The 27,257-nt window shown below is 46.0% G+C and overlaps 2 protein-coding genes across 5 annotated transcripts in view; one reads left to right on the forward strand and one right to left on the reverse strand.

Moving 5' to 3' along the window:
* Paip2 (poly(A) binding protein interacting protein 2) overlaps window positions 1–4,133 on the forward strand; it is a 17,413-nt gene extending 13,280 nt beyond the window's left edge. Inside the window, exons 3-4 of the mRNA XM_021150230.3 lie at window positions 255–434; window positions 3,148–4,133. Of these exons, the coding sequence (XP_021005889.1) occupies window positions 255–434; window positions 3,148–3,204 (237 nt within the window). The 3' untranslated portion in view covers window positions 3,205–4,133. The remainder of the gene's footprint in view (window positions 1–254; window positions 435–3,147) is intronic.
* Window positions 1,745–16,495, reverse strand: Slc23a1 (solute carrier family 23 member 1). 4 transcript variants are annotated; one of them, XR_015046076.1, is made up of 18 exons: window positions 16,288–16,495; window positions 14,697–14,759; window positions 14,221–14,282; window positions 13,488–13,622; window positions 12,944–13,101; window positions 12,321–12,409; window positions 12,133–12,200; window positions 11,815–11,996; window positions 11,561–11,681; window positions 11,194–11,350; window positions 10,566–10,713; window positions 9,969–10,074; window positions 9,622–9,751; window positions 9,397–9,540; window positions 8,871–8,966; window positions 6,537–6,801; window positions 5,709–5,853; window positions 1,745–2,616 (listed from the first exon to the last, which is right to left on the reverse strand). XR_015046076.1 is itself a non-coding variant. In XM_085833603.1 (17 exons), the coding sequence occupies exons 1-16, from the start codon at window positions 16,385–16,387 to the stop codon at window positions 6,554–6,556; spliced, it is 2,004 nt and encodes a 667-aa protein (XP_085689729.1). In that variant the 5' UTR covers window positions 16,388–16,491; the 3' UTR covers window positions 1,745–2,616; window positions 6,537–6,553. The 4 variants fall into 4 exon arrangements, 3 of the variants coding, with proteins under 3 accessions (XP_085689729.1, XP_021005887.2, XP_085689730.1); XM_085833603.1 differs by lacking the exon at window positions 5,709–5,853 and having other exon boundaries at window positions 14,697–14,756; window positions 16,288–16,491; XM_021150228.3 differs by lacking the exon at window positions 5,709–5,853 and having other exon boundaries at window positions 16,288–16,491.
* Between the last annotated feature and the right edge of the window lie 10,762 nt (window positions 16,496–27,257).

Below are 27,257 nucleotides of genomic sequence, written 5' to 3' on the forward strand. Positions count from 1 at the left end.
AAGTGTGGAGATGATAATTGTAAACCACACAGCCAGGCACATTATGGTTTGATTTGGTTCTGTTCTGCTAAGACAGAGTCTCACTATATAGCCTTGGCTGGCCTTAGACTTTCAGATACCTCCTGCCTGCCTCCTGAGTTTTGGGACTAAAGGCATGCACTACCTTACCTGCCCTTACATTATGATTTCAGATGGCATAGTCTCAGATATTTTAAGCCGTATGCTGTAATTAACCTCTCTTGTTATAAATCTAGATAGAAGAGGAGTTGTGGGAGGAAGAATTTATTGAACGCTGTTTCCAAGAAATGCTGGAAGAGGAAGAAGAACATGAATGGTTTATTCCAGCTCGAGATCTCCCACAAACTATGGACCAAATCCAAGACCAGTTTAATGACCTTGTTATCAGTGATGGCTCTTCTCTGGAAGATCTTGTGGTAAAAAGTCATTTCTCATCTTTTTCTTTTTTTAGACCCTGCCTCATCTCCCTTAAGTGGAAAATAAATCTGCTCTCTCTTTAAGAAGAGTTTTAAAGCTCGGTGTGGTAGCGCACCCCTTTAATCCTGGCACTCAGGAGGCAGAGGCAGACGGATTTCTGAGTTCAGGGCCAGCCTGGTCTACAAAGTGAGTGCCAGGACAGCCAGGGCTACACAGAGAAACCCTGTCTCAAAACAAACAAACAAACAAACAAAAAAACAACAACAACAAAATCTAAGATCTCCTGATTGCGTTTCTTTGAGATACATTTATAAGCTCTTGGCAGAAAAAGAATACAAACCTAGGTTCATATTTTTTTTTTAATTTATTTATTTATTACATGTAAGTACACTGTAGCTGTCTTCAGACACACCAGAAGAGGGAGTCATATCTTGTTAAGGATGGTTGTGAGCCACCATGTGGTTGCTGGGATTTGAACTAAGGACCTTTGGAAGAGCAGTCGGGTGCTCTTACCTGCTGAGCTATCTCACCAGCCCTAGGTTCATATTCTTATTCTCAGTCTTGTCACTGGTAATGTGCTTGCAATAAAGTTTTACATCATCGCTAATGTAGAACCTGAGGAGTTCTTTTTTTTATTTTAAGATTTATTTATTTTATGTATATGAGTGCATTGTATAGATGTCTTCAGACACACCAGAAGAGGGCATCAGATTCAATTACACATGGTTGTGAGCCACTATATGGTTGCTGGGAATTGAACTCAGGACCTCTGGAAGAGCCATCTCTCCAGCCCCAGGGAATCTTTTATTAAAATTAAGATAAAAGACTTTTTTGTTTGATGAAGTGGGTGGGTAGTTGAAACAGTTTCACTCTAGTTCAAACCTGCAACTCAATGCCTTGATTAGCCTCAAACATGAGCAATCCTCTTCCCCACACTGCTGAGACCTAGAATTCGTAGCTTCTGTTTATTATGGATTAGTTTACTAAGCTGTTCATCATAATCACCTAAACTTGAATACTCAGAGAGTTTAAGCATCCCAAAGTATGCTTTACAGTTCTCCTCCACATCAAGCTTTTGAAAAACATTCTGCTGCTAAAAAACAATACAGAAAACACCAAGATCCACATTGTGGCATACCCTTTGCAGTAAATGACTGTGACTGGACTGAATAGGTGTATGATCTGGTCTGTTGGGACATATTTGCCTACTGCTTTTAGTCATGTCACATACTACTAATGCTTTGAATAAAGGCTTAATGTATAGACTAGATTTGCATAAATCCATAACACAGAAACTGAATTGTTTGACTCAATTTTTTCAAGATTACTTTAATTCATTTTTAGACTTCTCTAGTTTCCAGAAGATTACATATTCAAGAATTCTGCCCTTTTTTCGTTTTTGGTTGTTTTTATTTTTTTTAACAATTAAACCATGCTTGCTTTTCTTACTTTTTTTTTTTTTTTTTTGATTTTTCAAGACAGGGTTTCTCTGTGTAGCCCTGACTGTCCTGGAACTCACTCTGAAGACCAGGCTGACCTCAAACTCAGAAATCCGTCTGCCTCTGCCTCCCGAGTGTCGGAATTAAAGGTGTGCACCACCACTGCCCGGCACTTTTTCTTCCTTTTAAGGATTTTTATTTCTGTATATTTAATGTTGAAGGTCAAGCCCAGGCCTAGAACATTCTAAATAGACATTTTTATTACTGAGCTAGTCTGAAAGTATAGATTTATTTCCCCTGTGTGAAGGGAGAACACTTATCTAAACTTATTTAAATTATTGGTCCAGTATGTCATTTAATATTATGTTTTGGTCTTAAAATACATGGCATTGGAATTCAGGGGTGGGTTTGTTTGTTTGTTTGTTTTGGTTTTGGTTTTTTGTTTTTTAATCTTCCTGTCTTCATCAACCCCTGGAATATCTCCAGGTTTCTTTTTTATCAACACTCAGCATAGAGGATCTTCAGTTCTTCTTCTTTATATTGACTTCATGTTTAGGGAAGTGGAAATGAGGAGACAGAGGAATGCAGTCCAGGTCTTGGAGACTTGGGCTGACATGGAAACAGAGTCACAGAGAGGGTGATCTGTCCGAGCTTCCATGGGTGTTTGGAATAGGTAGAGCTGAGATCTCCAACTCATGTCTTCTGTCTCCTATGTAGTTTTCTTTTCCTGTTACAGTGCCTCCTATGGGAATTAGAAAACAGCAGTTGTAGAAAGATAACCCCCAAGTTTTCAGTGACAATCCCATATAAAATTCCCTAATAGCAAACAATGCCCCAGTTAATCAGACTGAGAACATGTATTTAACATGTTTGGAAGTATTTTCAGAGCATCAGGCACACTTGGAAAAAAAAATATCTTATTTCATGCTATTTCTTATAGCTTAAGTGAGGTTAGTGCATTTCGTTATACTTAATAGGATGTAGAGGCCAGGAGGTGCACACCTTCAGTCCCAGCACTTAGGAAGCACATAGGCTGGTAGGTCTCCGTGAGTTTGTGGCCAGCCGGATGACATTCTTTCTCTGCCATGAGTTTGGGGGTTAGGAAGAACCTTAGAGTTCGACCTTTTGTATTTTCTGGGAGATAATTTTTACATAAAGGTCTAGGCTGAATACTTCTGAGAATTCACAGTGATCTGTAATGAACTTCCTTTCTCTTTCTCTTAATTTCTTTCTTTCTTTTTTTTTTTTTTTTTTTTAATATATGATTTTTCAGGTCAAGAGCAATCTGAATCCCAATGCAAAGGAGTTTGTTCCTGGGGTGAAGTACTGACATGTCTGAGCAGCCGGCCGCTTTTGGTGGATGTAGCACAGTTTCCACACTGGGAAGGCAGTGTTAGAAGACTCCATTGTAAAAGCTCTCGTCACTGTGTTACACTTACGCATTGCCAAAGTTTTTGTTAGTCTTGCATGCTTAATAAAAGTGCTGAGACTGTTACTAAGTAAGAAGCTGTCACACAATTACTGAAAGTAGAATTGCCATGTGGCTTAATGTAAAGACAGCAATGGAAGAAGCACCAGTCAATTGTGACAAAGAACCAAATTAAATCACCTCCAAATCTCATTGAATTGTCTGTCTTTGAGGCTAAACTGGTCCCTTAAGGGTTAGTTGACACGCTTTAATGTCTACACTTTGTATAAATTTAAATTAGGTTCTGATTGTTAAACAGATTTCTCAGTTGCATTTGTCCATCAAAAATAACCTCTTCTGGAGAAAATCTGTTAAATTTTGAAGTAAGTAATTTCACAAGAATGTCTTTGAGGTTACAAGGTGATGGTCAGATAGGAGCTAGTCTGGCTTTTGCCTAGTGTATTATCATGTTAGGAATACTGAGTTCTCCTAGTGTTAATCTTGAGGAAATACATTTTGAGGCTTGCATCTTCTGAAGATTGATTGCATCATCGCCACCGTGTGTGAAGTCTAACACAGGACCCACACCAGCCCATAATCCAACTGAAGCACTCGAAAGACGGTAGCATGACTCTGGTGCTCTTCCTTGCTTTGTTAACCATCATGACTATAGTCTGCAGCACAACTTTTCTTTTAACAAAGCTAGAACAGTTTTGGCTTCTTAAACTTCATATTTGAGTAGGTTAAGCTGCCATACGTGTTCAGTGTGAATAGTGTTTAAGTTGAAAATATTGTAAAAAAATTATATTTTTTCAAAAATATTTAAAAAAAATAAATGATAGTAGAACCGAGCTGGTGCTTGTGTTATTGGTGCAGACAACAGACTCCAGCATTGGTGCTCGCCTAGTGTGGACAGTGGGCAGCCCTGTGTGTGAGGTGTGCTGACAGGAAGGTGTGCTCCAGTCCACAGTAGCCAAGAAGGTGTCTGTCAAGTGTTTGACTTGCCCTTGCCCAAGACTGCACTGTCAGCAATCTTAGCCAGCCATGGTAGAAAGCTGGGGTTGGTCTGGGGATATCTGTTAATGGCAGAGCACTTGCTTAGTACACGTAGCAGCATGAATGTTTCTTGATGTGCTAGAGTTGCAGACTGAAACAGGCCATGTAGCCATTTATTGTATTTGAGACACTGTATTGCTAAATAGCCAAGGCCAGCTCTGAACTTCGGGTCCTCCTACCTCAAGTTTCTGGGTTCTGGGACTACCTTGCTCTTTTGTATGGTTATTTCTGGCTCATTCTTTCTGAAAAGCTTTTAAGGTGTTCATTTGGTTTGGCTTGGTTTTTGTCCGTGGTACTAGAGGTTGAACTTGAGCTATTTTCTGCATGCTAACCAACCACTGTACTGGTCATCCTCATCCAGGAAGGGTCTTTGTTCTATGTACTTCTCACTGTCCCGGAACTTATTCTATAGTCTAAGTTGGCCTTGATTATATGCCTCTGCTAGGATTATGCCACCATGTGCTGCCAAAAGTCTTTTTACTTCTTAAAAACAGTTACCTTAAACTAATGAAGAAGCAAGCGTTTTAATTTTCTTTTTCTTTTTTTATTATTAGATAAGTGACTATTGTCTGCAGGTATGTCTGTGTATCCCTTTCAAGCCTGGTAGCCAGAGAGGCCAGAACAGGATATCAGAGCCCCTAGGACTGGAGTTTCAGACAACTGTGAGCCGCCACATAGGTGCCGGGAATTGAAACAAGGTCCCCTAGAAGAGTAGCCTCCTGTTCCTGGTTTTTGGTTTGGTTTGGCTTTTTGAAACAAGGTCTCCATAGCACTGGCTGTCCTGGAGCTTACTGTGTAGGGTGGGCTGGCTTCACATCACAGAAATCTGCCTGCCTCTGCCTCCCAAGTCCTGGGATTAAATGTGTGCCACTACACCTGGCCACAGGCAAATTTTTTAAGAAACTCTAGAAAAGACAGGCATACTTAGCACTTGGGGGTTGGGGAATAACACCTTCAGTCCTTTTGTTCTCTAACTGCTCAGTATCAAGTGTACAAGGGGTACTACTCAAGCTAGCTTTAATCTCAGACTCCTTAGAGCAGGCATTACAGGGTTAAGCCACCACTCATAACTTTCACTAGAATGTTTCTTGTTTGAGGGGGAAAATATTTGAATTAACTAGAGCCAAGTGTCTCCATTATAGGCAAAACTAGGATTTAGAGCTGCCTACATGTTTTGAAGCTTAAAGATAAATTATTATTATTATTAGCAGGTTTCTGGTAACTGAACTGTAAGTGATTGTAATTTTATGACTACTAACATTGAAACAAAATAACATGTAGAAGGATCTCTCCTGTTTATGGCACTGCTGGTGTTTCCAACCTTTCCAGTTTCAAAGATATTACTTAGGTATGGTAATGGTAATACACACCTATAATTCCTGCGTTTGAAGGGCTGGAGAGATGGCTCAGTAGATAAGAGCACTTGTTGCTCTGGCAAAGGACTCAGGTTTGATTTTCTAGTACCCACATGGTGGTTCACAGCCATCCAGAGGATCCTGTGCTTTCCTGTGACCTCTGTGGGCACCAGACAAGCACATGATGTGCACTAATGTACATAAAATACATACTTTTTAGTTCCTTCACTTAGAGTCTATGAATAAGAAGGATCATGAGGGCTGGTGAGATGGCTCAGTAGGTAAGAGCACCCAACTGCTCTTCTGAAGGTCCGAAGTTCAAATCCCAGCAACCACATGGTGGCTCACAACCACCCATAATGAGATCTGATGCCCTCTTCTGGTGCGTCTGAAGACAGCTACAGTGTACTTACATTAAATAAATAAATAAATAAATAAATAAATAAATAAATAAATAAATAAATCTTTAAAAAAAAAAAAAAAGAAGGATCATGAATTGGCGAAGGGTGATCTGATTGTGCTAATGCCAGTACTTGAGAAGCATGCATGCATGCATACACAGAGAGATCAGGCTGGCAGTGACTGCTCTTAGACTCTAGTTGGTCTAGATGCTGCCTGTATCTGGTAGGATTGATAATCCCGCTTACTTGTGACCATCTGTGGCTCTCACTGTAACATGGCTAAGAAATTCTACCCAGATCCAAAGGACTTTTTACCCTGCCTAATCTCCCCTTGAAGAAACTTGTAACTGATTACAAAACTGCTAGTTTGATTTTTTTTTTCTTTTTGTTTAAACAGATGTTTGATTATTCAACCTCCCACAAGAACCATATCACATCCTACCTTTCATTGAGGTGGCTTCAGACCTTGGTACACACAGACCCAGTTTCTATATTGTCTGGAGTGTCTTCTAGAACTGGAGGCTGATTTTGTGTCTTTTTAGAAAATCCTCTGAAGACTGGGCAGATGGGGATGTATCTGAAAAAGGTGGTCCTTTTTACCAATCCCATCCCAAAGGGGAAATCGTAGCTCTTGAGACTGGCTGACGTCTCACTGTTGGCATGGGCTCCAGCTTTCCACTGTATCAGGCCTCTTTCCTCTGGGCTCCCTGCAAGAGGACAGTGAGGTCATCTAGGAGAATAAAATACCTTTCCTGCACATAGCCAGTCCTAAGGCATATTTCTAGAATCAAGTATGAATTTGCCTAGTCAGAAGGGAGCCCAGGGCAGTTTTGCCTGCTGGATAAGCACTCTACCACTCTGCATGCCTTACCTGCCAGAGCTCTGCGAAACCTGAAAAGATTAATACTGCTTAGCTGTAGTATCAAGTCCTGTGCTAAATCATTTCATTATTTCTGAACACCCCTGGGAGGTGCATAGGCACAAAATTTTAAGGTGAAGAAACAAGCTAAGTCATTTTACACTGCCTGAATATGGGGCTAATGTGTGGTTGCTTCGTGGGACCTAAATAGTGTCCAGGCTGTACCTCTGAGTAAGGTACATGTTTTTACATTTTCTATCACATTTATTGTTTATCTAGAATTTATGGAACTATGAGAGTGAGGAGGTCTTAGGATAGGCACAGGAAGTAGGTTCTCTTGTTCCATCATGTGGGCCCTGGGCATTGAACTCTGATCAGGTTCAGCAAGTGCCTTTTCCTGCTGAGTTACCCGCCTGCCTGAGGACATAGACCTTGAAATACTTTATCAGTGTTAGGATTCATTATTACAGTTCTAAATTTAGGGCATAAAGCATTTTTATAGCATGAATGAAAGCCAAGCTAAGCAAGAGACCTTTGATGGGGTAGGGATGGACCTCTGGAGAGGAGTCCTAGAGATTGTGGGTTTTCAGCTGGAGCTGACAAAGACTGAAATCATTCACCTAGCGGGAGGGCAGCCAGAGCTAAGAGTAGCCCAGATTGCTGCAGCTAAATGAGACACAAGCTCTCATCAAGGAGGGCAAGAAACATCAGAAGAGGCTGCCTGGAGATGTTCGAACAGGACCAGGAATCAGGTGGCCAGGGTAGAAAGGGAAGAGCTATTGGCATGTGGTCAATAGTTCTGCGCATCCTCCTCAATGTGGCTCAGGGCCAAGCTGGTAAATTCCACCAGCTTGTCCCAAACTGCATTTGACTCTTCTCTGAGGTGTGAGGCAGCTATAATGTCAGCACTGAGCAGATAAAGACAAGAGAATGAGAGGTTCAAGTCAGTCTGAACTTGCCATGTCTCAGACGTGGTTAATGACTGTTCTTTTCATTGAGTTTTGCCCACCCAGTTTCCCCAAACCCATCTGCAGAGGCATTGTAGTATGATGGCTAGGATACATGCTATTTCAGATTGGCAGTTAAATGTTACGACTTTGTGGGTCACTTTTTTGTTACTTTATAGCACCTCAGAACTGGGCAACAACTTTGCTTGTCAGGTTTAAGGATGATATGAGTCACTCTTCTACTGACTCACATCTGATGGCTATCAGGGTTTTGTTTTGTTTTGTTTTTTAAGATTTATTCATTATTATTTCTAAGTACACTGTAACTGTCTTCAGATGTACCAGAAGAGGGCGTCAGATCTCATTTACGGATGGTTGTGAGCCACCATGTGGTTGCTGGGATTTGAACTCTGGACCTTTGGAAGAGCAGTCAGTGTTCTTAACCGCCAAGCCATTACTCTCCAGTCCCGGCTATCAGTTTTTAAAATATATATACTGAGCATATGCATACTGGACTGTCACATTTCCACAATCCTTGCAAAAAAAAAAAAAAAAACAAAACAAAACCTGGGCATCCAAGGTTCATTTGGGAGGCTCTTCTATTTGTACAGCAGGCTGCTCCCATTCTTGATAGATTTCTCCCACAAACCAATGCTGCATTTTTACCTATCCAGCTCTGTGAAGATAAAGGTATTCTCAGCCTGGTGGTGCTAAAGAGTTGGTGAGGCAAGGACTCCCAAAACCAGAGGGCTCTCTTGACCTCATCCTTTTCAAGACCTAGGAGATAGGCTGTGTGCCTCAGTGTCCTCCACCAGCCAGCGGACACTCCAGCAGCCCATTTCTACTGCACTCTGGCCTGCATCAGGCCTGCCTGGCCACATCTCAGGAACCAAACCATCATGAGCATATACATTAATGATAGTATAGCCTGGCTCTCTTGCTTCCCTCCCAGAGCTGACCATTGCAGTACCTGGCACTGTGTTGTCCAGTATGAAAGCAAGACATCCGCCAACAAACATCTCTGTGGTCAGCAGCACAGTTAGGATCTGATCCACTTCAGGAATGCCTGTGGAATAAGTCAGGGGCCAGTGGGCTAGTGGCCTATACTGGAATGCAGAGCTCAAGGGACTTACTACCTGTGTGGTCCCCTGACTTCTTACAAACTGTCATGGCTCTGGAATATTCCAAAGCCTGACCTTCAAGCCTGTCTGTACCTCTCTCTCTCCCATCTTTGGGGAGAAACTTCTGACAGCTGTTAGTTGTTGACTTAGGACAAGTCACTTAGCCTCTGTGAACTCATGGCCTCTGGAAAACAGAGGTAATAATAGAATCTCGTGGGACTATTAGGAAAATTAAATGAGCATATTAAAAAACTCAACAGGTAGGTTCTTGCTTATAATCTCAGCCTCACTGAGGGTGCTAGGGAAGTGCTGTCACTGGACTGGTTTCCAACCCCCATTCCCTCATCTCTGGAGATAGCAGAGAATACAAGGTACCTGTGTTGATAGCACCTGGGTTGGAATCCAGGTAGTTGGGTAGTGTGAGGCCAAAGAACATGGAGAATCCCAATACGAAGAGGTTGCGGGAGGAGTTCATGTCGACAAACTGCAGATTGGACAGTCCCACCGCGGTGATCATACCTGCCACAGCAGAACTGCTGGAGGCTGGGCCTGGCCAGACCAGGTCCTGCCACACCCCCTGGGGAGGCCTCAGACACTCACCAAAAAGAGTGCAGAACATTCCTCCCAGGATGGGGTCTGGCAGTGAGGCGAAGAGAGCTGTGAATTTGCCAATGGCACCCAGGATTAGCATGATACCTGCACCATACTGCACGACTCTTCGGCTGCCCACCTGCAGGAAGCCAAGGGCTGGGTAGGCCCAGAGGCAGGGCTAGTTCCAGGGGGCAGGGTATTAGGCGAATAAATGGACTCCAGCATTAGGAGGGGGTAGGATAAAGGTGGGATGCTCTCAAAGACGGGATGGGGCTAGGCCAAAGCCAAGATGGCTTAGAACAGGGCCTGTAACACATGAACAGGACTGCAGTGCTCTGGCAAGTGGCTTGTGGCACCTTGGTAATCCCTAGGACCCCAATGTTGGGACTGGATGAGGTGGACCCGTTGCCTGTGCCCAGTAGCCCAGCGATAATGCAGCAGATGCCTTCAGTGAAAATTCCCCTGTAAAGAAATGGTGAGTGGGGCGTTGGCCCCTCCCCTTCACCAGTCTATCATCACCTTCGTCCATCCGCTACATACCCCTCTAAAGCTGTACAGACAGACTGGTACCATCTAGAGCCTGGAAGCCAGGTGTCAGTACCAGCACTCAGTGCTCCACTGCTTACTCCCTGGGGCAATTCTGAGCTTTAGTCCCCCCTCTGTACCAGGAAGATGATGAGGGGCCCGACCTCACAGAATGGTTAGCCATTGAATACAAGTTTGCACGAACTGGGTGCACAGATAGTTGTCAGTAACTGGTTTCCTCAGGACTGGCATCCTCAGTGGTTCCGAGCATTTACAGAACAAGTAAGCTCCATTCCAGGCTCCAGGGAAATGAGGGCTAGAGGTGAGGGTGACTTTCATGCCTAAGCCTCCTAAGTGTGGGACCCAGTCCTGTCCACACACTTGCTGTCATAGTAGCTCCTTGGGATCAGGCATTGAGGTGGGCATACCTGTTGATGGCATGTACTGGAGGGGGTGGTGCTCCAGCCAACCGGGCACAGGCATAGTAATCACCGATGGACTCAATGATGCCCGCCAGTGTGGCACTGAACATCCCCAGAACTGCAGCCACAGTCACTGTGGGTAGGCCCCACTGACCTGTTGGAGGGAACATGATAGGTTCTTGAGGAGGCTGTAATGGCTTGGGAATAGATGGGGTCATTTGAAGGGGTGGGGTGCTGCTGGAGGGAGGGCTCAGCAGTTGAGAACACTGGTGGTGTTTCCATATGGTCCTGAGTTCAATTCCCAGCAACCATATGCTGGCTCATGGCCGTCTATAAAGGAACCTGATGCCCTCTTCTGGCATGTAGGTGTACATGCAGACAGAGAACTCCTACATTAAAAAAAAAAAAAAAAAAAAAGAATATATAAATAAAATTTACAAAAAAGAAAGGGAAAGGAGCTGGCGGGGAGTCTCACTGATACACCAGCCCAGAACAAGACTGAGATGCAAACCACCCCTCAGGGGCATCCACAAACAGGGCTGATGCGATGGATGTTGTCAGCTGAACCCAGAGTCATCAGGAGTCTCTTAGGAATTTCAGTTAGAAGCAGAAGGGACCAAGCAGACTTGCTTACATGGGTAGGGGATTCGGATCCAGGGAGAGATAGCCATGATGTCCCCTCGGGCATCAGTTCGAGCCTGGAAGCCATAGACTGTGGGGTCTGCGGGCAGCACATCTGTCAGGGTCAACACGTAGCAGAGCAGCCACACGGTCATGATGGCCAGCACAATCTGGAGTAGGTGGGGTGATGGGGTGACAGGGCACTGCAGGCACTGGAGACCTTGGTGCAGAGTGGCCTGCTTCTGCGTTAGCCCCAGAGCCCTGGCTGACTCCTAGCTTCTGGCGGGAACTCCACCCCACCCCCCCACCCCCCCCCCCCCCCCCGGCCCCAACCTTCCCTGGCTCAGGTCCCTTTTTCGCAGCACCTGCGAGCTCCTCACCGGAAACATCTTAAAGATCTGGACGCGGAAGAGAGTGAGTCCCTTGCCCCATCGGTAAACAGGCAGCAGGAAGGTGAGGTTGCGTAGATACTGGGAGAACAGGATTATCAGTAGAATGGAGCTGGAGGCAGAGACACAAGAAGAAAATAGCTGGTGGGCCAGGTTGGGGCCCAGAAACAGATGAGAGGATAGGAATGAAGGGGATGTGGGGTAGCGCCTAGGACTAGGCAAAAATAGTCCTGTTGCCTGCTCACCAAGCTGAAATGCCCCAATGAGAGCCAGCTCGGTCACCAGCAGCTTGGAAAACAGAGAGCCCGATAAGGGAGACAGTGGGGGTGACAGTGAGAGGCCCAATGTAGCTGAGCAGGGCCCCAGGCAGCCCCATCAGCCCAATCACCACCTCTACCACGCTGGACACCATGATTGCACCCTGGACCTAAAAAGGCAAAATGAGCTATAGTCACTTTGACCTGGCATTATCAATATGTAAGTTCCTCAGCCACCTTCTTGCATACAACTTAGCAGTGGCCTGCCCTTCCAGCTCTTCCTTCAAACCCAATCTCTTCACCCACCTCTCGGATCCGAGGATGCCAGATATGGGAGGTGTTCAGAGGCATACTCCAGTTACCGTAGATCTCCTCTGGAGACAGACGGAGAGAACACACTGCCATGAACAAACACACCCTGGTGCCTAGACTCTGGGAAGCTGCCCAGACCTCTACGACCTCCCCACCAGTGCATACAGGCAAACTGAACCCACCTTCTGAAGGACACTTCCACCTCTCCAAGGCCAGGATTGACTTGGCTGGAACCAGAAAGGCAAAGGCACTGGCCTGGAACAGCGGCAGCCTGGAAGGTGGGACACATAGCAGTGGTGGAGTGGGTTGAGGAAAAGGGATAGAGAAAGGGAAGTCCCTAAGAACCACATCGAGTCCTGCCCCCACATTTTCAGGGATCCTCCAGCTCAAACCCTGCACCTTGCCTTCAGCTCCCCCATCTCAGTGCCAAGAAGAGACATGTGCTCAAAAGCAGGCTGCTACATTTCTGAATCTGAGGGCTGCCTGTGACTGTTCCCAGCCACCACCACTGAACCCAACAGACTTGTTCATTCAAGCCTAGGAATCCCCAAGTCTACGTATGGATGCTGAAAAAACCTGCTCACAAGAATGGACAGTGGGCAGGGAAGCAGTCCTTCTAAACCTTTGGGGCAGAGTGAGAGGAGGGAACCGCAGGGCTCCTAGGAACCCAGCTACCTAGCCCTAGGGCTAGGCAGGCAGACAGGGCCGACAGACAGGGTAGAAGCCAGCTGGTCACAGCCCACCTGTCCTGCCGTGTGCAAGCATGCGAGTGTGTGTGCTTGGGAGCCGGGGAGGGGCCGCTCACCGGATGCCCACTGTAGTCTGGATGAGGGTGGTGATACCCACGCAGGTGAAGATGGTACCAATGAGCTGACTGACCATGTGCTGGTCACGGCCCACACACAGAGCCTCAGCCAGGAGGAAGGGCACAGCGATGGTGCCACTGAAGCACGTCAGGTAATGCTGGGGTGAGAGACGGTCGAGAGTTGACCCCATAGCACTCACATGGCCATGGGCACCCGGGTCTGTGTCCTGAACCTGGACCATACTGACAGGGTGCTTACTTGCAATGACATTACCCACCACCTGACAAGGGAGTCCCAGAGAGCTACTGCTCGCCCACCACTCGGAGCCCAGTCTCCCCCAGGTTAACCCTACCGTTCCTGTTGTCAAATACTACCCACAATTCTCCCAGGCCACTTAACCTTCTTTGGCACAGCTGTTTGGTGACAGTGACTGTGCTGACCTTGTCTCTTTCTCTAGCCTGAAATGACCTTCCTGATCAGAGGCGGTTCGGGATCCCAGGGGAGTACCTCATGTAGAGCTGGGGAGGTCTTGTGAAAACCCACCTGGAAGCCCAGCAGGATGCACAGGTACCATGGTGGCACGTCCTCAATTTTGTACAACATGTCAAACTTGGGCTCCGTGGGCAAAGGTGCCTGCCGGTCCCTGGTGGAAGTCCCTGCTGAATCCACGACCTCATTCTGCTCAGGGAAGTAGGGAGTCACGGCCGCTCAGGGCAGAGCGATGAACCAACCCGCAAAGCCCACGCTGCCTGGACTAAGGGAGCTACAGCCGTCTCCCAGCAACTCGGTGAGGGCAGGATGCAGCAGCAGCTACCCTCCCCAGCTGGTTCCCAGTGGTCCTTCCCACTTCCCACGCCCTGCTGTGGGGATGAAAGCAGTGTCCTGGCTTCCAGAGCCCTTAAGGGCTTTCTAGCGAGGCCCCTAAGTCAAAAGACGGGGAAGGTATCAGACCAGAGTGGGATCAGACTGGGCAGGTCTAGACTGTGAAAAAGCCCCCTCCTGGCCCACCTCTATCTCCTAGAGGTTCCTGAAGGTGCCACAAGGTGAGAAGGCCCAGCCCCTACTGACCTCTAAGCCCAAGTCAGCCAGCCCCTAAACCTAAGGTTCCCTCACCCCTTCCCTCCACTCCGTTCCCCGAGTGCCACTCGAGGCTCAGGACTGTCACTTTTTGCCATTTGGCAATGTTGTCTCTGCCTTCCCAGAAAGGCCAGTCCAGCCCCAGCCCCCACCCGCCGTGCCCCTCGCCCAGGTCACAGCTCCGCTATTCCCCCAGCACCTGCTTTGGGCTCCCGGGGTCCTCCGGAGTTTTCATCTCTGAGGCACAAGTTTGAGAAACCTCTGAGGAGAAAAGAAGAGGGCTTTCCCAAGGCCAAGGAGGACTTTACTCCACTCATCAGACATTGTTCGAAGTCAATCTGTAACCAGGTCCATAGCTCCAGATTGCGAAAGGGGACCGGACAGAGGTGAGGTATTAACTCTGTCTCTGGTGGTAAAGGCCACCCAAGCAAGGGGCACGTTTATCTGCTGAGTTTCTTCTATGCTACCCGCATCCCAGCCTGGCACAAGGCCTGTTCTTGTTTCCCTAGTGAGGGCCAGAGTCTACAGGGTGAAGAGGGGACAGTCAGGGGATGACATGTGAGGAGAGGGAGAGGACATGACTCATCCCCCGCTCTCCAAACCCTCTGCACTTATTAATGGAAGGTTATCTTATCACCATCGCTGCTCTTCAGGGAGAGGATCAAATGCCATTACCTGAGTTTGTATATGCACTGTCACATGGACCCTCTGGGGTTGCATATGTTAACTCTTTCACTGCTGAAAGAAAAAGGCTTAGTAGTGTTATGACCAAGGTCAGACAGGAAGTGAGGTTCAATTCAGGAAACCAAGGTTAAATTCAGGTTGGTTTTGGCGCCCCTCCCTGCCATCCTTCAGCACATAGGACTCCTGAGGTATCCACAGACAGGCCTCTGCCCCTGTGTCAGGATGAGCATCTTAGTCAGGAAGAACTACTCAGCTTGGGGGACCCTGTGAAAATGAGAAGGGGCCTCTTGTTGCAGAAGCATTAAGACTTTTGTTGTGTCTAGTGGCTAATGCCTGTTATCCCTGTACTCAGGAGACTGAGGCAGGCGGATCCCAGGGAGTTCAAGCCCAGCCCAGCCTACCTAATGATTTCCATCTAGGCCACCCTGGACTATGCACTTAAAAAGAATACACAGCATAGCAAAACTCTATCTGAAAAGTAACAGGGAAGGGCTAGCTGGGCTCCTCAGGTAAAGGTAGAGACCTCCAAGCCCAGTAACCTGCCTTGACCTCTGGGGCAGGAGGACGAGAGCTGCCATCCATAGTTCGTCTTCTGACTGCCACATAGAACCCTCTGGCAAAACACCCAAACTCAACCAACACAGACACAAACGAAGGCAGACAGACAGGCAGTCAGACGCGCACACACACACACACACACACACACACACACATGCAAACTAGGGGCTGGCAAGATAGCTCAGCAGGAAAAGGCACTTGCTGCCGAGCCTGATGATCTGAGTTCTGTCTTCTCCCCATGACCCACATGCTAGAAGAGAATTGACTCTCACAAGTTGCCACCTGCCCCGCTACACACACACACACACATCATTATGCATGCTAGAGCGCACACACTGAATACAATTTATTAACTGTATAAACTAACATAAGCTAGGTATGATGACACATGCCTGCATGCCTGTGATCCTGAAAAGGGAGATGCAGGCAAGGGATCGGGTGTTCAAGACTGCCTCCAAATGCCTTGGCTGCATAAGACCCTATCTTGGTAGCTCATGCCTTTAAAATCCAGCACCCAAGAGGCAGAGGCAGGCAAATTTCTATTATTTTGAGGCCAGCCTGGTCTACAGAATGCGTTCCAGGCCAAAGCTATATAGTAAGACCCTCAGGGGCTGGAGAGATGGCTTGGCGGTTAAGAGCACTGACTGTTCTTCCAGAGGTCATGAGTTCACTTTTCAGCAACCGCATGGTGGCTCACAACCATCTGTAATGGGATCTGATGCCTTCTTCGGTTGTGTCTCAATACAGCTACAGTGTGCTCATATACATAAAATAAATGTCTCTTTAAAAAAAAATATATACTCAGATTATAAAATCAAAACAAGCAAACACACACACACACACACACACCTCACACCCATTTCAAAAGGGTAAAAAAATAATCAATCAATCACATGAGACCCTTCTGAGCACTTCACCCGTGTTCAGTCTGTCTGCTCTTTTCCTTTCTAGCCTGGGCTACAGCCTGACTGTTAGCAGAGGCAGTCGGGTTAGGATAGTCCCAACCACCCCAGAGGCTACCTACTTGTGAGTTGCTGTGCCCATGGCTGAGCTGGGATACAGGGGCACAGGCCAGGCAAGGGGCGAGTGGGCAGCATGGCTCTCCAGCTGGGCAGCAGCCTCATGGCCGTCCTGAGTGCAGTTCCCCGTCCAGCTCCCGCCTTTCCTCTGCTTTTTGGTCCACTCCTCTCCAGGTTTCTACACTGCAGTTCTCAAAGTGGTTTGACCTGTCGGGCCTCCGCAGCTCCTCCCAGCTCTCCGCGGGTGGCAGAAAGGGAGCCCCTACCCCCACTTCTTCAATCACAGCTTCATACAGCCCAAACCTGACCAGGACATGTGCATTACAAGGCTTGGAAAAATGTCCCCTTGCATGCGTGGGCCATGACACTAGCTCCCCCTTAGCCCCCCATGATGTCTTTAGGATAGTGTAGCCTTAGAGACCGCTGAGAATGGTCAGCTTTGGACACCACCTCCTGTTTCTCAGGCAACACTAGGAAGATAAACATCCACTTTGTCACTGTTCCTTAAGCCTAATGCTCAAAAGAATAGAAGACCTCTGACCTGGGGTGGGGACAACATTCTGATCTGCTCCAAAGAGTAGAACATTACCCATTGTTTCCTTTCCTAAGAGTTACCTCAGGCAGAGCTAGCATGGCGGCACACTCCCTTAACCCCAGCACACTTGAGGCAGGTAGGAGACAGATCTCTGTGAGGCCAAGGACAGCCTGGTTTACATAGTGAGCTTCAGACTAGCTTGTGTGATGGCTATTCTTGGTGGTCAACTTGATCACATCTGGAATTAACTAAAACTCAAGTGGTCTGTGAGAGATTTTTTTTTCTTAATTACGTCTTTATTTTTATTTTTTAGATGTATATGAGTACACTAGCACTGTCTTCAGACACACCAGAAGAGGGTATCAGATCCTGTTACAGATGATTGCTGGAAATTGAACTCAGGACCTTTGGAAAAGCAGTCAGTGCCCTTAAACGCTGGGTCATCTCTCCAGCCCTAATTACGTCTCTTGAAGTGGGAAGACCCACTTTTATTCTGGATCCTCAAAGTGACACATTATTTCTCTGCTGGTAAAATGAGCCAATTCAAGCCAGATTAACATATACAAAACATATATACAAAGGCAGGTTTATTGCCATGAGGAGAGAGAAAGGCAGGAGGGGAAAGAGAAAGAGTGTGTGGACAGAGAGAGGGAGAGAAAGAGAGAAAGAGATCAAAGTATCTGGATTCTATAGAGAAGAGCCTCTGGGGGAAGGGCAGCCCAGTCTGTGGGCTGGAAAGCTCAGGACTGGGGGTAGGGTGTGCCAGGTCAGGACCCAAGGATGCTGGGAGAACTGGGAAACCAGGTCTGGTTTGGTATGGTAAATATGCATCTCAGTCCCTGTCCCTGGGTTTGAAACCAAACACTGAGGTGAGAAGATCCACCTTTGATCTGGACCACGCCATCTGTCTGTTTGCAGCCTATATAAAGGACATAGAAGGCATTGCTCTCTTTGTCTACTTGCTTTTTGCTCTTGCTGGCAAGTCCATTTCTTCACTGGCATTAGAGCCAACTTTGGGATTCTGGCAGATACTGAAGACCAGCTGACACTACCAGCCTCACGGACTGAACAACTACTGGATTCTTGGCCTTTGGTAGACAGACATTGTTGGACTAGCTGGACCACAGCTTGTAAGCCATTCTAATTGTTAGTGAAGGAACAACATAAGCCCTATTTGTCTCCATTTAAGGACCAGGTCTGATTTCGAAAAGAAGGCCATAGGCAAAATCTCCAGGAACAGACCATAAACAAGGTCATAAAACCCCCTCCCCAAAAACAGCCTGGAGGTAACCAAAAAAAGAGGAAATATCTCAGAATGGGTCATCCGTGCTGGGCAGCCCTATTTCATCCTATGGTTAAATGGTCATGATACAGGAATGCAGACTACTGACAACATATGACACCCCCCGCCCCCAGCACACACCAATGAAATTTTAAATTATCTGATCCTTCTAGGGAGTTTCCCCTGTTTTCCTATAAGAAGGCCTTGCTCGCCTTTGTCTGCGGTGGCCATTTTGAAGAATGGTTGACCCATACACATTGGATGTTTCTGCAGAATAAACAGTCTTAACCTCTCTGAGTCTGGGGTCTTCCTTCAGCAATCTTTGGACCCTTTCATTAGTAGCCAGGCATCCTGCTGGCCTGCTCTCAGGACCTGGCAACAGCTTACATGATCACCTGTTACCACCAGGTGAGGCAGACATGTGCTGCATAAAGGGCCCCCAGCCACCCCAGATATCACTCTATGTCCTCATGTCCCTCTCACGGCCTCCTTCCGTGCTTCTCTTTCTGCCCTCATTCCCTGTCTCTAGAGCCCTCTTTTCCAATCCCTTTCTCTGTCTCCATGCCTGTCAGCCTCCATCTCTCTCCCACTCTGAGACGCCTTTCACTCTCCCTTCCCCAGTAAACCTCTTACATCAGATGTGTTGCGTGGAATCATTTCTCAGTGGTCCATCTTGACACGGGCTATCACCCTTTGCTCACAATTTTTATCCTATCACTAATTTGCCCTTGATAGATAGATAGATAGATAGATAGATAGATAGATAGATAGATAGAAAATAGATGTTAGATAATAGATATATAAATGATAAATAGATGATAGATAATAGACAGATGATAGATAATAGGGGATAGATAAACAATAAATAGCTATTAGATAGATGATAGATAGATAGATAGATAGATAGATAGATAGATACTCAGTGTATAAATACAGCTCTTCTAGAAAACCCTGACTAACAACACCCTGTGTGGTGGTTTGAAGGAGAATGGCCCCTATAGACACATAGGGCCCCTATAGGCACATAAGTTTGAATGCTTAATTCCTGGGAAATGGAATGGTTTGGGAAGGATTAGGAGGTGTGGCCTTGTTAGAGGAGGTGGGCCACTGGGGGTGGGCTTTGAGGTTTGCCAAACCATTTCTAGTCTCTCTCTCTTTCTTTCTCCAGTAATTGGTGGTTGGAATATGAGTGGTCTCCCATAGGCTCATATTTTTGAATGCATGCTCACTAGGCTGAGGAGGTGTGGCCTTATTGTGGTTATTCTTATTCTGGAGGTTATCACACCCCCTTGTTGTCTTTAAATATTTATTTATTTAGGAACCCCACTTCAGATCATTTAGTTGCCAAATATAAGACACAGGAACCTTTAGATTTTTTTTTTTTTTAAGATTTATTTCTTTATTATATGTAAGTACACTGTAGCTGTCTTCAGACGTTCCAGAAGAGGGCATCAGATCTCATTACTGATGGTTGTGAGCCACCATGTGGTTGCTGGGATTTGGACTCAGGACCTTTGGAAGAGCAGTCAGTGCTCTTACCTACTGAGCCATCTCTCCAGCCCTAGATTTATTTATTTTTTTTTTATTTTTATTTATTTTTTTTAAAGATTTATTTATGGGGGCTGGTGAGATGGCTCAGCAGGTAAGAGCACCCGACTGCTCTTCCAAAGGTCCTTGTTCAAATCCCAGCAACCACATGGTGGCTCACAACCATCCTTAACAAGATCTGACTCCCTCTTCTGGTGTGTCTGAAGACAGCTGCAGTGTACTTACATGTAATGAATAAATAAATCTTTTAAAAAAAAAAAAAAAAGATATGTAAGTACACTGTAGCTGTCTTCAGACACTCCAGAAGAGGGCGCCAGATCTCGTTACAGATGGTTGTGAGCCACCATGTGGTTGATGGGATTTGAACTCTGGACCTTTGGAAGAGCAGTCAGGTGCTCTTACCCGCTGAGCCATCTCAGCCCTAGATTTATAATAAGCTTTAAAAGCATCCGAGCAGGGCAGAGAGCAGCCCTCGGTGTCGTGTTCTACCTGGGCAGCTCCCACTCCTTCAGGCTTGTCCTTATGGCCCTGTGCCCATGGTCAGTGTCCTTCCTCCTCTCCTCCTGGTCCCTACCTCAGACACCAAGCCCTGCAATCTTTGCTCCTCCCACTTTTTCTGCCCAACCCAGGGAAGGTTTGCACAACAAAAGCTGTTATATTCGAGAATGGGAATTCACCCGTTCTGGGACAATCATATCTTGGAATACAGTCTATAGCATTTGAATGCATAGCAGCAGCAGACCAATTCCAGCAGGCCTTGTTGGAAGAGGTCTATCAATGGGAGTGGATGTGAGTTTTTCATAAGCCCATACCATGTCCAGTGTCTCTCTCTGCCCATTGCCTGCCGATCAGCTATTGCTCCAGCACCCTGCTGTATCTGCTTCCTGCTATGGTCATCATGAACTAACCCCCTGAAACTGTTAAGCACAGCTCCAATTAAATGAATAAAAAAAAAAAAACAAAAAAACTAAGAGTTGCTTCAGTCATGCTATCTCTTCACAGCGACAGAATACTAAGACACCCTGTCTCAGAAAGAAAAAAGGGATTTGGGAGATTTGCTGCTGGGTTTGATCCTTTGGATCCACAAGGTAGAAGGGAAAAGCTGACTCCAGCAAGTCACCCTCCCACTTCCACATGAGCACACATGCAAACACACACTGAATCGGAGCGAGTCAATCCAGCTGGGCTGTCAGTCACCTGGCCGGGAACCCACTGGTCAAGAAGGCGGATTCACTTAAGGCCATGCCAAGGAGCTAGAGGAGAGCTCGCCCCTTCATGAGACAATGTCCAGCCGGGCGTGGTGGCGCACGCCTTTAATCCCAGCACTCGGGAGGCAGAGGCAGGCGGATTTCTGAGTTCGAGGCCAGCCTGGTCTACAAAGTGAGTGCCAGGACAGCCAGGGCTACACAGAGAAACCCTGTCTCGAAAAACCAAAAAAAAAAAAAAAAAAAAAAAAAAAATGAGACAATGTCCTTTCCAGAAGTCAAATTTCTTGTGCTACCACATAGAACCTGCCTACTTTTCTGAGTACTAACTCAGAAAATCATAACCCTTCCTCTGCTTTGTTTGTTTGTTTGTTTGTTTGTTTGTTTGTTTTTGGATACTAAGCCTAAGAATGCTTTCCCTGACAGTCTGGGAAAAGATAATTACCTAAAAGCCTCAGGTAGACTGACTCTCTGGGCAGGAAAGTTGACCTCACTGATAAGGCCTATGGAAGCCTCTGATGGCAGCTACCACCCCAGATTGCGGGGAGCTGCCCTGAAGATTCTCTTCATCTCTAGAGTTACCCCTTGGCCATCTTGTAAGAGCCCAGGATCCCACACATCAGACGTGGTCTCACTTCTGAGGAGAGGCCAAGACACTTTGGTTATTCTTTTGTTTTTGTTTTGTTTTTTTGTATTTTTTTGGTTTTGTTTTGTTTTGTTTTTTGTTTTGTTTTTGAGACAGGGTTTCTCTGGGTAGCCCTGGCTGTCCTGGAACTCACTCTGTAGACCAGGCTGGCCTCGAACTCAGATATTTGCCTGCCTCTGCCTCCTGAGTGCTGGAATTAAAGGAGTGCATGTATCACCATGGCTGGCTAGGAGGCTGCTTTTAGTCATTTTTAACTTTTTAAAGACTTATTTATTTTTGAGCAGGGTGTGGTGGCACATACCTTTAATCTCAGCCCTTGGGAAGCAGAGATAGATATATTTCTGTGAGTTCAAGTGCAGCCTAGTCTATATAGCAAGTTCCAGGCCAGCAAGGCTACATAGTGAGACCTTGTCTCAAAATAAGGAGGAGGAGAAGGAGAAAGAGAAGGAGGGGAGGAGGAGGAGGAGGGGAAAGAGAAGGAGGAGGAAGAAGAAGAAAAGGAGGAGGAAGAAAAGGAGGAGGAGGAAGAAAAGGAGGAGGAGGAAGAAAGATTTATTTTTATTTTACGTTTGCATGTTTTGCCAGTTTGTGCACGCCTAATACCCAAGTAGGTCAGAGGAAGTTATTGGATCCCCTAAAACTAGAGTTACAGATGGTTGTGGGCCACTATATGGGCACTGGAGACTAAACCAAGTATTCCTAACCTCTGAACCATCTATCCAGCCTATCAGTAGCCTTGAAAAAATACTTTTATTAACAAGGCTAAGGGGCTGGTGAGATGGCTCAGTGGGTAAGAGCACCCGACTGCTCTTCCAAAGGTCCGAAGTTCAAATCCCAGTAACCACATGGTGGCTCACAACCATCCATAATGAGATCTGACTCCCTCTTCTGGAGTGTCTGAATAAATAAAAATAAATAAAATCTAAAGAAAATAAATAAGGCTAAGAACCAAGCAGGAACACCCGGTTTCCCGGATGACATCAGATAAGATCACTCAGGCCTCCTCACAGGCGCCTGCCCAGACTTCCATGGGTCACCCTCCTCACGGTCCAGCCAGCAACCTGGCCCTGGCTTTCTGATTTCTGGGGTTTCTTGCTAGGGTGAGGGCCAGGAGGAAAAGGAGGCATGGTGGGTGTAGATCCTAGGGCAAGTGAGAGTGGGGAGGGACTAAGAGTTAGCGTGGAGAGCATGCCCAGTGGCCTGTGAGGCGCCCAGCAGTTCCAATGTCCACAGCAGATTTGCCTTTGAAATATGCTCAGTTTAGCCACACAGACGTTTCTTTACAATACAATGCTATTCTAAAGGCTGTAGCAATCTCACATAAACAGATACCTCATTTAGCCGCCATGGTCCATCAGACAGCTAATGTTCCACCAGAGAATTTTCCAGTTAGAACTTTTCAGCAGCCTCCAAACTCAACTGGCATCGCCATGAGGTACTTCATTTGTGGCAGGCTGGGGGGAAAGGACCAGGAAGGAGGTCCTTGACAGCTTCAGCCAGGGGTTAATGCTGACAGGAAGATATGCATGAACTCAACGACACTGGACACTCAACAGTCTACAGTGGCCAGTCCCAAAGTCCCCTTGCCAGTGGGTATCTGCACAGAGGCTCAAACTGCCGGACTGAGGAACATGGCTGTGCAGTGCCTGGGTCACTTCCGCATCTCCAGTTTTTTTGTATCGTCTAGTGGGCATTAGTTTTGTGCCATCTGGGCTCACCTCTTAGGGCTGGTTCATTAGGCTCAATGGCATGTTGGGGTTGGTTTTGAGAAGGTTAGGCTGATTCCATGACAGACTTCAAACTGGCAGTTAAGGAGACTAGGCCTAGAAACTGAGCAAGTCCAGGCAAGCCCAGACAAGTCAATTGCTAAGAGAAAAAAAAAAAAAAAACCCAAGCTCCAGCCTTCATACCCAGGTAATGGAATGGCCCAGCCACCTGGCCTCAAGCAAAGACAATGGGGCGGCAACAGTTTCCAGACTTCCTCAGCTACTTCCTCAGTAACAGTTTCCAGACCTCCCCAGCAAGTTTCCAGCCCTCACACCCTGGTAATGGAATGTCTGTAGAGATGGACCCAACAGATTAACATAGAGGTATCTACCCTGGAATTCCCTAATATGCTTTAGTTTAAATCAGGCCTGTAAGCTCCCATGGGTGTCTCTCAATTCTGGCAATGGGAGACCCCAGCCTGCTGGACTTCTGCAGAACAAAACATTCTTTGCCTTTACATACTATCTGAGTCCGGGTATCATTCTTCATCAAATCATGGACACTTGCAGTTTATTAGCATATCAGAGCCTACCAGGGCTTGGCTCATATCCCAGCTGCCAACCTCGTGATTGGCTCCTCTCTTGCAGGTTTCACTTATATATTCCTAGCAGACATATTCCATGGTAGGTAAACAGATAGGACGGGGGGCATGATTAGTAATAAAGATGGTGAACTTCCAAGATGGCCGACTTTGTCCTCGCCACCCTCCTGATCTGGCTGCTTAAAACAAAGGCCCTGTGGGTTCTTCCTCTTGCCAGCAGGCCAGGTGATGGACTGGCTGAACAAGTTAGAGGCTGGGTTAGAACAAATAGCTGTGGGCCACTCAATCATCCTGTCTTTCTCTTTAAACTGACTAACCCTAAATTAAGGCAGGGAAACTCTTCAAAGATTGTACAAATCCCAGTCTTGGGAAGAGACCAGATTTTCAGCTTCCCAAGGTCTCTTCTGCTTTTTTGGGGGTATTTTTCTCTATGTGTCTGCTGAGTGTGTTTTCCTATTCCCAATAAACACCTTCCTTCCTTCCTTCCTTCCTTCCTTCCTTCCTTCCTTCCTTCCTTCCTTTCTTTCTTTCTTTCTTTCTTTCTTTCTTCCTTTCTTTCTTTCTTTCTTTCTTTCTTTCTTTCTTTCTTTCTTTCTTTCTTTCTTTCTTTAACTCTGTTATTTTACTTTCTTTTTAAAGATAGATTTATGTAAGCCAGGCGGTGGTGGTGCACGCCTTTAGTCCCAGCACTTGGGAGGCAGAGGCAGGTGAATTTCTGAGTTCGAGGCCATCCTGGCCTACAAAGTGAGTTCCAGGACAGCAAGGGCTACACAGAGAAACCCTGTCTCGAAAAGCAAAAACAAAAACAAAAACAAAACAAAAAGCACCGACTGCTCTTCTGAAGGTCCTGAGTTCAATCCCAGAACCCACATGGTGGCTACAATGTACTTATAATAAATAAATAAATAAATAAATAAATAAATAAATAAATAAATAAATAAATATGAAAGGAAGAAAGAAAGGATAAAATAAAGAAAGAAAGATTTATGTAAGTACACTGTAGCTGTCTTCAGACACACCAGAAGCACCAGAAGAGGGCATCAGATCCCATTACAGATGGTTGTGAGCCACCATGTGGTTGCTGGGAATTGAACTCAGAACCTATGGAAGAGCGGTCAGTGCTTTTAACCACTGAGCCATCTCTCCAGCCCAAAGAGCACCTTTCTTAAGCTGCTGCTTCTGTCAGATTTTTCTGCTGCTACTGTTGCAATCAAGATCTCCACCTTTTAATGCTTTTTTTTTTTTTTTTTTTTTTTTTTTGAGACAGGGTTTTTCTACATAGCCCTGGCTGTCCTGGAACTCACTCTGTAGACCAGGCTGGCCTCGAACTCAGAAATCTGCCTGCCTCTGCCTCTCGAGTGCTGGGATTAAAGGCATGCGCCACTATGCCCGGCTTTTAATTCTTTAAATGACAGAAAACAAAAACAAAACAAAACAGAAAAACAAACAAACAAACAACAACAACCCAAAAAGCAAAAAACAAAGAACTAATTGAGATCCCTAGATACTGTCAATGGGATGTGAGATGCAGCAATACATTTTTATAAATATATTTCTTGGCGTCCCAATAGTCTAAACTTTTGGCAACCCTCATAGCAAAGTTAATAACACCCCTTGAGATCATTTAAGACTATATAGTGCCGGGCATGGTGGCACTTGGGAGGCAGGCAGATTTCTGAGTTCGAGGCCAGCCTGGTCTACAAAGTGAGTTCCAGGACAGCCAGAGCTATACAGAGAAACCCTGTCTCGAAAAAACAAAAACAAACAAACAACAACATCAACAACAAAAGACTATATAGTTAGCCTGTTATTCTACTGTGTGCCCCCTCAGCCTGCTTAAGTTTAACCTGCCTTTAGGAGAGCTCTGTAACCAAGCTTACTTGCCTTAGATTTCCCATGCAGTCAGCTTTTACAAGCTACACCAATGCATAGCTTTAATTTTAAATTACGTGCTCTTCAATGCCCTGACCCAGAATAATGTTATATGTGTGTATGCATGTATTCATGGTGGTACATTTTTACTGAAAACAGACAACAGGCTAGAAGAAACCTCAAAACAAATATCCCCAATACACACTCAACGGATGCATGAATATAGGCTGAGAACATGCTTGCAGCTTTAGTTACTAGCCTGCGTCAGTTGGAGGCAATGAAGCAGCAAGTGGCCTTTCCCCTTGTAAAACGCTGTTAAATATTTTTATAAAGAACTCCTCATTCCCAGCTCAGTTTAGTGGCACATGCCGATAAACCCAGCACTGGGGAAGCAGAGGCAGTCAGAGCTCTGTGAATCCCAGGCCAAGATGAACAACCAGGGTTACATAGTGAGGCCCTATCTCAAAATAAACAATAAACACAGAGTCAAGCCCTTTGTTAGGGACAAGCTTTCCTGACGGCTCGGCCAACTTCCTCCTCCTCCTCTTCTTTTTTTTTTTTTTTAAGATTTTTATTTATTATTATATCTAAGTACACTGTAGCTGTCTTCAGACACACCAGAAGAGGGCATCAGATCTCATTACAGATGGTTGTGAGCCATCATGTGGTTGCTGGGATTTGAACTCAAGAGCAGTCAGTGCTCTTAACCACTGAGCCATCTCTCCAGCCCCCCTCCTCCTCTTCTTTTTTTTTTTTTTTTTTAAAGATTTATTTATTTATTATATGTAAGTACACTGTAGCTGTCTTCAGACACTCCAGAAGAGGGCGCCAGATCTCGGTACAGATGGTTGTGAGCCACCATGTGGTTGCTGGGATTTGAACTCTGGACCTTCGGAAGAGCAGTCGGGTGCTCTTACCCACTGAGCCATCTCACCAGCCCCCTCCTCCTCTTCTTATTCCCCCTCTTCTTCTTAATCTTCCTCTTCCTTCTCCTCCTTCTCCTCTTCCTCCTCTTCCTCCTCCTTCTCCTTTTCCTTCTCTTCCTTCTCTTCCTCCTCCTCCTCTTCTTCCTCATCTTCCTCTTCCTCTTCCTCCTCTTCCTCCACCTTCTATTCCCAAAACATAACAATTGTTCCTAACTGTGAAAGAACAAATTCTTCTGGTTGATGGAAAGTTGTAACTGTAACTTGGCATAGATATTTATGAATTTGAAGCTAACATTCTGGCTTGGGGGGCAGCCCTGGAGCCTGGTTCTATGACCCTCATCGATCAGTTTCATCCCAAGTACAGTACATTTTTGTCATCTGCTTAAAGAGCTACCAAGATGAACATTAAAAGATGCAGTCAGCTCCCGAGTCTGTGCTGCTGTCGTCCCTGACTGGTCAGTTTTTGCCCCCTCATTCAAATAAAGATCTTGCTTTGTGTGAACTCTTGTGTCTGCTTGGGTTGTTTTGGATTTTCAGACCCTAACAATTCTTTCATGAACTAATCCATGCTGCCAGGTACCAGGGCAGTTCTCAGTATCTAAGAGTTCAGGCTTGCTTGAGACACCTGATTCCTCCAACAGCCAACACTACTC

Source organism: Mus caroli, unplaced genomic scaffold, assembly GCF_978045245.1.
Source record: "Mus caroli unplaced genomic scaffold, Mus_caroli_1 scaffold_19, whole genome shotgun sequence".
Taxonomy (NCBI): domain Eukaryota; kingdom Metazoa; phylum Chordata; class Mammalia; order Rodentia; family Muridae; genus Mus; species Mus caroli.